General features: G+C 45.3%; 1 protein-coding gene across 1 annotated transcript in view; it reads left to right on the top strand.

The window, feature by feature from the left end:
• The window catches only part of LOC8072928 (protein DETOXIFICATION 16), a 20,647-nt gene continuing 8,594 nt past the window's right edge, over window positions 1,223-13,275 (top strand). The window contains exons 1-7 of the mRNA XM_021449039.1: window positions 1,223-1,593; window positions 10,711-11,255; window positions 11,365-11,451; window positions 11,559-11,615; window positions 11,781-12,019; window positions 12,115-12,233; window positions 12,343-12,429. Of these exons, the coding sequence (XP_021304714.1) occupies window positions 1,345-1,593; window positions 10,711-11,255; window positions 11,365-11,451; window positions 11,559-11,615; window positions 11,781-12,019; window positions 12,115-12,233; window positions 12,343-12,429 (1,383 nt within the window). The 5' untranslated portion in view covers window positions 1,223-1,344. The remainder of the gene's footprint in view (window positions 1,594-10,710; window positions 11,256-11,364; window positions 11,452-11,558; window positions 11,616-11,780; window positions 12,020-12,114; window positions 12,234-12,342; window positions 12,430-13,275) is intronic.

Raw genomic sequence — 13,275 nt, 5'->3', positions numbered from 1 at the left:
AAATCCACTGGCACAAAGAATTCTCTTATCTTGACCGGAATATTTTCGGTGATGCCCAATAGATATCGGACTGATTGATCGGCCAACTAAAGACACATTGATGTTGGCTCAAGTACAGTGTGATTGAGCTTGAAGTAGACAGCAGCGAGCATCACACTGACACTTGCTCCAAAGTCACAGAGTGCATTGTTGAAATATTGATCTCCAATTGTACATTCGATGGTCAGACATCCTGGATCCTTTTTCTTTTCTAGTAACTTGTTGAGGATGGCCGCACTGCACTTTTCTGTGAGCTTGATTACATCAGTGGATGACAGTGGTCTCTTATTGTTAAGAATGTCTCTGATGTACTTGTCATATGTAGGGACCTGTATGGCATCCAACAAAGGTGTATTGATATATAATTTTCAAATTAACTCAATGAACTTACCAAACTGCTCATCTATTTGTTGTGGTCTTCTATTCCGACGAGAAAACGGTAGATAATTGGTGTCTTGAAAATCTTGTCTCATCTCATGGTCTTGGACTGGTTCTGGTAGTATGTGCTTAGGAATGTTGTTCTCTTTTTCTACCATATTTGGTAATGTTGATGGTATTGCCACTGATCTTTGGGTACCTTTTGGATAGGGAGGATCTTTGGTGGAACTCCCTCTCCTTGTAGTGATATTCTTTACCTGCTTAGGGTTAGTGGCAAGAGGCAACGCAACAACCAACTGTGCTATCTTTGCCTCTCTTTTTATTATATTCAAGTTGGTCGTTAATGGCAGATGAAAAACTATCTATTTTAACATTTATATCCTTCAAGGTTTTGTCATTAATAGCAAGCTTAGCTTTAATGTCTAGATTGATTTTAGATTGTTGCGTAACTAACTCTCTTAAAGAAATATTTAGATTTTTTAACTCTATATTAAAAAAATGTTAATATTTACGATACATAATTAGTATCATTAAATAGATTATTAAATATATTTTTATAACAACCTTGTTTGCGGTTATAAAAATTGTACATATTTTTTATAAATTTTTTAAACTTGAGAAAATTTGACGGACACGCATCCGAAGCTGACGTCTAGTAGTACCCATTCTACATCCCAAGCTAACGTCCAGTAATACCCATTCTACTCTCTGCGATGTTACAGTGTACGGAGTATATGCCGTAATCCGGAAATGTTGGGTACAAACAAAGTGGACGTGTCGACTGCTGACTGCTGAAAAACAATTAATAACAGAGGCAGAGGCAGAGTAGGGTAAGAGAAGAAGAAGCAGCAGCAGCAGCAGCTAGGCCAACAAAGCCGAGCCAAGGCGGTACACAGCAGCTGGCAGCACATAGATAGCTAGATAGCCATGGCGAAGAGGCCAGTAGAGGAAGCGCTCCTCGCAGCGGCCGGTGAGCCCGAGGAGGAAGAGATCCTGAGCGTGCGTGAGGAGCTGAAGAAGCAGCTATGGCTGGCTGGGCCCATGATCGGCGGCGCGCTGTTGCAGAACGTGATCCAGATGATCTCCGTCATGTACGTGGGACACCTTGGGGAGCTGCCCCTCGCCGGCGCCTCCATGGCTAACTCCTTCGCCACCGTCACCGGCCTCAGCCTGCTGGTAAACCACATACTACCAACTCCTACTCTACCCACCTCATCACTTGCACGCTCGAATGGCCTGTTCTGAGTACTAGTACTCGTATTTTGCTAGGCATAAGACGATCGAATCAGTTGATGTCCTTTGTCTTTCTTTTTTTTTTGGCCTTGATTACTTGGCCACACACACAGTTGGTTTTGCAGTCACTACACACGAGTTCTTTTTATCAACTGTCGGTGTCTAGGCTACAGTGGGTTTCCCAGTTTTGTCGTACTACATTTCATCCGTCTTGCAATTGCAACAACCTCCTCTCTCATGGGGTGGGGTGGAAGATCAGCGACTAACGAGTCATGAATATTATATCCTCCAGTTGCCACCAAAATCATTTGTCTTTTTGACTCTTCGACGCCGTCTTGTAATCTAGCGAGGAGAACGAGTGCATTTTTCTTTCTGCATGCATAGTATAATATAGTATCTGTTCTTTTCTCTCTGCTTTTTATTTTTTTCTGGAACTTCATGTGTGGCCTTGAGTTCTTTCTTGATGGCAGACATGTTTTGACACAAAGTTCTGAAAAGTTATTATGACTAAAAGTACTGTTCACTGATTTATTGTGAGAGAAAAACACTGTTGAATAGCTGATAGATTTGGCAGATAACTTCAAGCAAACATGATGTCGTCTTCTGATCGTTTCCTCAACTGCTGTCGTAGATGAATTTGTTAATTGTGAATTTATTTATGATAATTTGTGAGATGTATTTGTTATTTTTGCCTATGCTCATAGATCTGTATTAAATTAGTGTAAACATAAATGTGAAGTACTAGTATATGAACACGTCATCTTAGATCTTAGAGTAACATTATGACCACACAAATTTACATAATACGGAATACATAACTGAAAATATGGAGCCGAAAGGATATAGAAGGAAAGTTGGCCCTCCCTTGCAGACCTCTATAATATGCTACTCAAGGGGGCCTCTTTGGCGCCGCTAACCCCCCTCCCTACCTGCCACTTCTCCCCGCTATCGCCAACCCTCCAGCGAGAGGGTCAGCAATGGGCCCCAAAAATGGAACCCCATCCACAGTGACCTCGCCTACTCCCCTCTTCAAACCCTATTCCTCTATTGCTATCCTCTTTGAAAGTCCTAGTTTGGATTTTGATAATTGATGAAACTCTAGTACTAACCTCTATACTAAGTGTATGTAGACTTAATGAGGTTGGTACATGCCAAGTGATAGAGCAAGTGATGATCATGGTAATGATGGTGATGACTACAAGATGATCAAGTGCTCAACTTGAAAAAGAAGAAAACCCTATGGAGATCAAGGCAAAGATATTGCTTAGGGTTTTAGTTTTGGTGATCAAGACACCATAGAGGGTGTGATCATATTTAGGAAAGATAGTCGTACTATAAAGAGAGGAATTTATTGGCTAAGCAGTTAACGAGTGCCACTAGGTGTCATTGTTCATGTGCATGCATTTAGAACCTAGTGAGCTAACTAAACTCCTTCAAAGAAAATGTTTGTGAAAATGCTAACACACTTGCACTTGTTGGTACACACATGGTTTAATGATCCTATGTTTGGTTTTGGTAATTGAGTGACAACTTAGTTGGACTAATAGTGTTTATGCGAGATACACAGAAAATTAGTCCATAGGTGATTATGTGATGATGGAGGAGCTCATTGCATATAAGACATGACATGGAGTCATATGACCAAGGTGGAGAAGGTCAAGATGAGGCATGGCTTGATGGACTGGTTGCAAGAGTGAAGGGCAAGTCGGAGGCTGTAGCACCCGGTTTTAAGAACAAAACCAGATATACACCATATGTGAGCCCTGGAAGTCAAATCTCACATATAGCCACAAATAAGGGTAATATCAATAGACAATGCTTATATAACGAACTTAATATAAAAGATATAACCTTATATAACAAGCAGCGGAAAGACACTCCGTTCTTCAGGCAAAAGCTCCAAATCCACAGGGACAACTGACTGGTTGAGCACAAGCCTAAACTCTTCTCCAAACTAGCAATCTGCTACCCATCGGGGATTTTTATCCAAATAAAATGTAAAGGCAAGCGTAAGTACATCTCGTACTCAGTAAGAATAACATAGGATTCATGAGGCTCAAAGGCTAGACACTGGTTCAACTGCATGTAGCTTTTAGTTGTCACAATTTTAGCATATGAGTAGCATCAAGTTGTCAAGACCCAAAATAAACTCATGATCAAGTAAAGTGAATAAAGAATAGCGTAAACAACATATTAACATTAATAACATTAATAACTTGCCATTAGTGATCATTTATTCTGTATTGGTCCAAGGCCGCTCGTGACCGTGAGCACGACTGATATATTAGTTTTACACTCTGCAGAGGTTGTACACTTTCACTGTGAGTCGTGATTTACCCTTTCGCCCGAGGTCATGTGTCTCTAAACCCCCTTCCTAGGGAGGCCGGCAGGGTTCACTATGAAGCCTTTCAAAGGTTCGTCTAACAAGTTAGGGCCGCTTGGTTTCATTAGTCAGTCCATGTGATTCACCCGCAGGAATCCACGGTCTGCTATTCTCCATTTATGCCACACGGGTAACCACTAACAAGCTAGAAAAGGTCCTCATACTGAGCTAAAGCCAGAGCCATGTAGCCCTCACAGTTGTACTGTATGTCCCGGATGGTCAGATACAGATAAGTCATATGGAGAGAAACTAGAGCACCATAAGATAGCCCAATGCTCCAGCCCTCTTTACCAAAGTTGCTAAAAAGTGCTTTTTAATGTTTATTGCATATTCCATTAATCAAATTACAAGATCATGGTTTAGTGGAGCACTAGCATAAGCTACCCAATGCAAAACCATAGGTGACAAGGTACAAGATCAATACTAGGAAATCCTTACCAAGGAGACACATGCATTATGAATTGTGTGATTAAAGTTATTAGGAAACAAGGATGACCCCATGCTATACTTGCCTTGAAACTCAGATCCTTCTTTTAGTTCCAAACCTTCCACAAACTGCTTCTTGAACACCACGTAAAAGCTCACCGTCTAAACTCAGTCATCACATCATCAACAATCATCCAAAGGCAATCATACAAAGCAAACAAATCTATAATTAGAACAATACACCAACAGTAGCAAATAAAGATGAAAAGTTTATAAAATTAATCTACGTCGCACTACGATCATACAGACGCAAAGATCACGAAACTCGGAGCTACAACGAAGAAGTTATGATTTTCCTAAGATTTTCTTTAGAAAAGTAATTAATTTAATAGGATCACAAAAATAAAAAGTTTCAAATTTGTAAAACAGTTAGACTAACATGTAGATCTTGTGATCACGAACCTAACGCAATTTGAATGGGTCAATTCGGAGTTAAAACGAATATTTTATGAGCAATATAAAACTAGTGGCAAACTTGTAATTTCCTTAAAACGTATTTTGAATCTGAGTATTGAGTTTACGTCTTCGAAATTGGAAAACGTATTTTCGAAAGTGCGCTTTGGACTGCGGGTTGGAACTTTAAAAACCAGGTGGGTTCTTTTGCAAAAGTCGCGGCCGCAGGGGTATGTTTTGATTTGAGCCGTCGGATTTCAAACGAACGGCCGAGATTAGATCGGGGTTGGGGAAGAGAGATGGCCGGCCGGAGTTGGAGCCAATCCCGGCGGCGCCATGGCCGAAGTTGGTCGACGCTCGCGGTTTGAGCGGATTAGGGCACTAGAAAACAAACCGATTGCACCGGGGCGTAGTGGAGCTCAAGGCGAACTCACCTAGGGCTGAAACGGGGTCAAGGGGTTGCCGGAGTGCGGCCGCAACGGAGAACAGCGGACGGCGGGGCTCTGCACAATTCGGCGAGGTCAAGCAAAGCGTAGGAAGCACGAAAAAGAGAAAGGAAAGGCTTGGCGAAGTCACAAAGACGATAGGAAGCTCGGTGGAGCACTCAGGGAGACAGAGATGCGACGAAACGAGACTTCAACCTCGGCGGCGATCTTGCCCCTTTTCGGCGACGGCTGCAGCTCGGCTAGGGCTTGGGTCGGTGCCAAAATTGGGGTTGGGGAGTTCGGCGAGGGTCGGGGCGACTATTTAAAGCCCCCTCGGCGTGCGGGTCACGCCACCGCGCAGAATCCGCGCGGGCGGTGCTCAAACTCGGGTAGAGTCCGGCCTGGACACGAGGTAGGGGAAGGATCCGACAACTAGGTCCCACCTGTCGGTGACTCAAAGGTGCAGGACCCGCTCGTAAGTGAAAAGAAGAGAGGGGAAGGGATGCTGGCGTGGGGGGGGGAACTGGGCCGCGGTCCACTTGGGCCAGAGAGAAGAAGAAGGGGGGGGGGAGAAAGGTTCTGGGCCTTCGGGCCGAAAATAGAGAGGGAGAGTCTTTCTCTTTTTATTTTCTGTTTCTCTTTTCTTTTAAAAACAAACCTATTTCAAAACATTTTCAAAACCAAATTTGAATTCCTTATTAATCTTTAGCCAAAACCACTCATCACAATAAATCAAATGCAGAGGCATGCATGCTCAAACAAGTTGTTAACTCCTATAGTAAATTTTAATTAAAATAAAAATATTATTTTTCCTATATTTCATGTGCACAAAAATACACAATTTAACAATTTATCCTATTTTGGAAAATTGCAAATTTTGGGGTGTTACAGAGGCTTTGAAGCGAGGGTTCACTTGTGACGGTGAATCTTGATCAAGACTTGGCGCCGATGGACCGAGGCAACGGTGAAGAGCAAGTGAGGTCAAGATCGATGAACCAATACAACCACGTGATGATATAAAGTGGATCATATCATTTGGTGATTGGTTGGTGCATGTGTTGCGTCAACATTGGAGAAGATGGAATGGAATGCGCAAGGCAAAGGTATAACCTAGGGCATTTCCATTTCACCGGTCATAGGTGTGTAGAGAAGTTTATGACCAGATTTAAGATAGATGACCATACTATCAAAAGGGACAAATTTGTTTGCATATCAGTCATCTAATGCCACTTGAGCGATCTAACTTTGCATACGTGTTAGGATCGAGTGGCGTGGCAAGTTGAGAGGCTAACTCCTTTGAAGAAAATGATTGCGATAATGCTAACACATTGCACTTTGGTGGTGGACACTTGGTGGTGTCAGCACTTTTACAAAGAAGGTAGAGTTTAAAGGGTAGAGAGGGGTTCGACGCTTTTGACAAAATGAAATGCATATTTTTTTATTGCGCTGGGTGAAACCTTGGAGAAGTCGCAAGAGTATTTCTTGCTAAGAAACACTCACCGGACGCTGGTGTTGGCAGCATCGAACGCTGGACCAGAGCGTCCGGTGTACTGTCAGTTGCTGGTGTAGGCGTAGGGTGACCGATAGTTTTTAATTCCGTATTTGTTTCGTTTAGCCAACGCGATAAGTTTTAAAAATGACTATTTGCCCCCCCTCTAATCTGCCATCTCGACCCTTCAATGGTGGTGATGGCACACTTTAAGAAGGAGGTGGAGTTTGAAGGGTAGAGAGAGGTTTGGGTTCCTCTCTCCCTCGCGCTGAGCTTGCGAGGCGGGATTCGGCGCTTTTGAGAAAATGAAACGCATATTTTCTATTGCGTTGGTGGAAAGTTTGGAGAAGTCGCGGGAGTGCTTTTTACTAGAAAAACAATCATCGAACGCTGGCCTCGAAGGCACTGGACGCTGCACCTGCGTGTCCGGTGCACTCTCGGTTTCTAGCACAGGTGAACAGCAATCATCGGACACTGGTGTCGGACGCGGGCCAGACGCTGTTCACGCGTCTGGTGTTACCTAACGTCTGCAAGTGCGCAAGTGAGGGTTTCTAACATAGAGAGCATTGGACGCGCAGGGAGCGTCTGGTGAGAGTGCATTGACCGAGTCCGGTGCCCCTTCACTTTGCAATCCTCTCTACGTACGGTCTGGTGTGCACCGGACGCGTTCGATACCCACTTGACCGTGTTCGGTGGTTTAAAAGTGACCGTTAGAGATCGACGTGCGAGATTCAAGTTGGGGACACGTGGTTGTCTTCTAAGCACCGGACGTAGGATTTGAGCGTCCGATGGCTCACCTGCAGCGAGCCAGGTGGCCCCGATGTTTGCCCAGTGAAAGAGCCAATGGCTCTATTTGGTTGAGGGGCTTATAAATAGTTATTGACCATCTTGGGGCTCACTCTCTTGGCAATCTAGCATACTTGATATCCTTGTGAGCCTAAGCAAACACCTTCCACTCATCTCCTTCATAGATTAACCATCTTTGTGAGATTGTGAGTGTTTCCGAGTGCATTTGCTTGAGTGATTGCATCTTGTGGCACTTGGGGATCGATTTGGCTGTGGTTTTCTTGTTACTCTTGGTGGTTGGTGCCACCTAGACAGCTTGGAGCAGTGGAGGAGGATTGACATGAGTTGGTGATTGTGAGTGGTTTTGTAACTTCTCGGTGGACAGCCAAAAGGTAACTCTAGTGGATTGCTCGTGTCATTGAGCTACCTTACTTGTGGGTAGGCTCTTGCGGTGTCCTAGTAAGGACGAGGTTTGTGCTACACCTCTTAGCCCGCGAACCACCAAGTGTTGGTCGACACAACGTGGACGTAGCGTGCCGGCAAGCACGTGAACCTCTAGAGGAAAATCAGTGTCTCAATTGTGTTTGATTGGCATTCTCCCAGTGCTTGATTGTTCATATATTGGTGATTGGTCCATCCCCTACACGGCTGTATAAATATCTCATTCTATCCATTTACTTACCGCAAAGTAGTGTAATTAGTTTAGTTGCTTACATTGTCTTGTATTGCATAGTTTCATAGTGTAGCTTGTAGTGACATAGCTCTTGTGTGTCTAGTGATCATATGAACTAGAATTGATGGATAGGTGGCTTGCACTAGTGATCATATTTATTAACCTCTTGCTCTAGTGAGTTTTTAGAATTTTTAAAATACGCTATTCACCCCCCACTAGCCATAGACCTTTCACTCTTCCCCATCACTGGCTCATGGGTGGTCGGGCACAAAGACACTATGTCTACCACAAAATTCGCACGGTGTGGCATCAGTCAACGCCCCCTAATCCGTCACGGTCACATGCTGTTGCGCCCCCAACCACCCGTTGCGGAACTCCCAAGTGACAACTCGTTGGCACTGAGTTCTCTCATGTGGGCACAGGAGCTCTTGCCATGCACGGATCCCCTTCAGAGCGTGTGGGCTTCCTAGCCCGAGAAGCATCTAGATCTATGTGGGGTGCAACCTCAGCTAGTACTGATTGTACCGGGATAGTATTTGCTATCGTATGTATGCTCGGCCAGGCATGCGGTTTGTGGGTTGTGCTTCTCCCCCACCTCTTTTTCTTCCTTCCCTCTCCCGGTCTTCTTGCAGCATGCAAGGAATGGTAGCAGACAATGTGGATCTTGCCTCCCCCACACGAATCTTCTAACCCTGCACCTGGAGCTAGCCATGAGTGGCCGATTGCAGGCATCCTCAACGCACCACACCTACAGCTGCACGAGCTTATATTCGGCGCCCCTTTCATCTGATCTGACGGCCTCTTGGTCAGATCTAGTGGAACCGCTCAATGGTGCAGTGTTTCTTCTTCACGTGCATGTGCAGGGTCGTTGAACTAGTGTGTGGGGCGTGTAGTTTTGCCGCAAGCATGCCGGCAGCGGGGCTGGATGCCCATGGGTAACCCTTCGTAAGATCCGGTGACCTCATGTCCAGATTTGGTACAGCCACTGCTCTTGTAGTGGTCCGATGTTCTTCTACACGTATGTTCGCAATGCACGTAATTTGGCTGTGGGGGAAGCAGGTGGCGGGGCTGCGTGCCCATGGACGCCCTCCCCATGTGCCACTCTCTCGAACCATCTCCCTCCAATGAGGACCTGCTTTGCCTCTAGATGGGGAGGGCAGAGTGATGACATTGACCATGCTTGTGCCTCATGGTGGCACTGTGGTAGCATTGGAGCGTCTGCTCTGGAGACCTGAGAAGGTGACAATGGCAATTGTTGTCTTGTTAGTGGGAGCACTAGCGAGGGTTCTAGAAAAGCTCATGTCAATTCTTGATTGTGCCAACAATGCGGGTTTCTTTCTTGAATGTGTTACTGATGAACCTCTTGCTCTTTATCTCCATGGTCGACCCAATCAATGCAGTTACTCAACAAGACTAGGTCAAAAGCCTTGCCAAGCTCCTGCTTGGTTGACGATTTTTAAGTTTGGCATCATACACCTCCCTTTGAGACATCATTGAAGACTGTATGCCTTGATATTTTAGTCTTGTCTTTTTACTATTGTTTTTATGGTTGTGGCACTTTTTGAGCATGATCTCGCCCTTGTGTTGGGGCTGCTGATTCTAGTTTAGCTAGGTTTTTGTTTTAGTCTAACTTTCCAAAATTAACCGAGCAAAATAGTTTTCCCTCATTTTTCAAAAAAGAGGCTCTTGATGTGGTTTTGCCATGATATATCAACACAACTCAAGTGAGGATTTAATCCTCACTGCGACAGTAAAAAAACAAAGTTGGGCACCAGTCGTAGGAGCCTCTAGTGTTGATGATAATTTGCTCTGGATGCGGTGTGAATTCCGAGGCCCTTGCTATGTAGATTGGTTTGGTGTTGTGTTTTACATAGTGATGCAAGAAGGTACGGGCCGACCTGCCAACCTGCTTGGCCGCTTGCACAAATTGAACTTGTGGACACTATGGGCACCTACACACACTACGTGTGGGATTAGAGTCGGATCCGCCGCACGAGCGGGGACTCCGCTAGTGCCGCATCCACTTTGTGCAGCTTGAGTGCCGCATCTGCCATGGTGGCACTAGGGAAGCGCCGGTCTTCAGAGCGAGGACAGTGACTCTAGCACTCCTCCGTGAGAACCACACATCAGCCTCTTCCTCTCCTTCTTCATTCTTTTTCTTGCAATCTGCTTAATCATTCCATAGATCTTTTCTTTCAAAGTCATGGCCGTCACCCTACATAAGGCCTTGTTTGGATGTAATCGGTTTCGTATCAATAACTGTGCCTCATTACTAATCAGTATCAATAACTGTGCCTCACGATTAATATCATGATTAATCTCACGATTGATATAAACAATATACAGATCACGGTTTCGTATAAACAACGATCACGGTTTCGTAGCAGTAAAGTATATATGCAAATTGATTACTGTGAGCATGCAGCTAGGCATGGCAAGCGCTCTCGACACACTGTGCGGCCAAGCTTTCGGCGCCAGGCAGTACTATCTCCTAGGCATCTACAAGCAGCGCGCCATGTTCCTTCTCACCCTCGTCAGCCTCCCTCTTGCTGTCGTCTGGTTCTACACCGGCGAGATCCTCCTCCTGTTCGGCCAGGACGCGGACATCGCCGCGGAGGCCGGCACCTACGCCCGGTGGATGATCCCGCTGCTCTTCGCCTACGGCCTGCTGCAGTGCCACGTCCGGTTCCTGCAGACGCAGAACATCGTGGTGCCCGTGATGGCGAGCGCCGGCGCGACGGCCGCGTGCCACCTGGTGGTGTGCTGGGTGCTGGTGTACCCGCTCGGCATGGGCAGCAAGGGCGCGGCGCTTAGCAACGCCGTCTCGTACTGGGTCAATGTGGCCATTCTGGCCGTGTACGTGAGGGTTTCCAGCGCGTGCAAGGAGACGTGGACCGGCTTCTCCACGGAGGCCTTCCATGACGCGCTCAGCTTCTTCAGGCTCGCGATCCCGTCGGCTCTCATGGTCTGGTACGTCATTCGTGTTTTGATGAATGAGCAGCAAATAATAGCATTATATATATATATATATATATATATATATATATGCCATGCCACATTCGGTTGCTTTGCATTGCAGCTTGGAAATGTGGTCGTTTGAACTCATCGTGCTCCTTTCGGGCCTTCTTCCCAACCCACAATTGGAGACATCCGTGCTATCGATCAGGTTGCAATTTGAAGTTACTGACCGCTCCAAGGCAAAGGTTTATTTATGCGAATGCCTCCTTATTGCTGAACATAGATGAAAACAAATGCCATCTTTCATTTTTACAGCCTCAACACTGCTACCATCGTGTGGATGATCCCCTTTGGGCTTGGCTCTGCTATCAGGTAATAATGAACTTCTGAACCACAGATTCAGCCATGATTAATTACCACCTAATATAACTATATTTTACTCAAAAAACAAACCTAATATAACTATATAAGCTATGCTGCTGCTCATTGCTTGTTTTGATGCTGCTGATGACTTGACCTGATCATGCATGGTGCCAGCACTCGCGTGTCCAATGAGCTGGGTGCAGGGCGGCCACAAGCCGCTCGCCTTGCGGTACGTGTCGTGGTCTTACTGGCTGTCTCCGAAGGGCTGGCCGTGGGTCTCATCCTGGTCTGCGTGCGCTACATCTGGGGGCATGCTTACAGCAACGTCGAGGAGGTCGTCACCTACGTGGCAAAGATGATGCTGGTCATTGCAGTCTCCAACTTTTTCGATGGGATCCAGTGCGTTCTTTCAGGTGCAGAGTTTGAGCTACTTATTTCCTTGCACCTTTCAGAAATTCAGCTGTTGTGGTTACAAAATTGCGTTCGTTCTCTTTTGATGCGATTGCAGGCGTGGCTAGAGGCTGTGGATGGCAGAAGATTGGTGCCTGCATTAACCTTGGCGCCTACTATATCGTTGGCATCCCGTCTGCATACCTCTTTGCTTTCGTCATGCGTGTTGGTGGGACGGTGCGGTTTTTCCAGCTATCCCAAATTTTTTTGGACATGCCGAGTGTTTCTCAGTGTTCCGGTACGTACTTATTGACTGATGTCGTTCGTTTATTTCACTGACAAACAGGGTCTTTGGTTGGGCATCATATGTGGCCTCATGGTACAGGTCCTTCTGCTCATGATCATCACAGTCTGTACCAACTGGGATAACGAGGTACGTCTTTTTCATTCCATAGAATCAATAGGCAAAATAAGGGTTACAAATTAAACTTTCTTATTATGGAGGTGTTTAATTAGTTTCTCTTTTTTTTTTCAAAAAATTGTGGGTTTTGGTCCATCATTTTGCAAAATGGAACTAAACACAATGCAGAATTTTTAGCAAAAAGGTGGTTATTGTCCATTTTGGATTTTGGCCTTAAGAGGCAAAAAAAAAACCCAAAATGAGCCTCAAGAGGCTCTCATGAGGAAAATAAATTCTGCATTTTGGATGAAACTAAATATAATCCTGAAAATTTTTGTATTTTGCATTTCATCACTCCAAAGTAGTTAACAATTTGTATTTTGGATTCTATGGCACTACTACAGAATAGGTTTCTAGGGGCGGCTAGAAACCCTCTATAAGGGCGGCTGGCCCAGCCGCCCCTCTGGCCTCGCACTTACAAATAAAACATTTGTAAGGGCGGGTGCCCCAGCGGCCCTTACAAATACATTTGTAAGGGCGGCTAGAATTATCAGCCGCCCTTAGAAATACCATTTGTAAAGGTGTGTGGGGGGCCAGCCCCCTCACACATCGTTTTTATAAGGGCGGGTGGAGATCGAGGGCGCCTCACACATAGTATTTATAAGGGCGGTTGAGACGGCATGCGCCCCTAAAGTGATAATTTATAGGGGGGGTTCAATCGGCAGAGGCCCCTCCACCCTGTTTTTCAGAAAAAAAAAGTGAGGTCTGCTCTCAAATCGACCTGCGCGCGTGATATATAATTCAAATATGACCACAACATATCTATATATATATGTACAAGTAAATAAATATATATATATATCTATGTACATATATATA

This window comes from Sorghum bicolor, chromosome 10 (assembly GCF_000003195.3).
Source record: "Sorghum bicolor cultivar BTx623 chromosome 10, Sorghum_bicolor_NCBIv3, whole genome shotgun sequence".
NCBI classification, from domain to species: domain Eukaryota; kingdom Viridiplantae; phylum Streptophyta; class Magnoliopsida; order Poales; family Poaceae; genus Sorghum; species Sorghum bicolor.
Note: the sequence above shows the minus strand (reverse complement) of the source record. Positions and strands in the feature narration are given on the sequence as shown.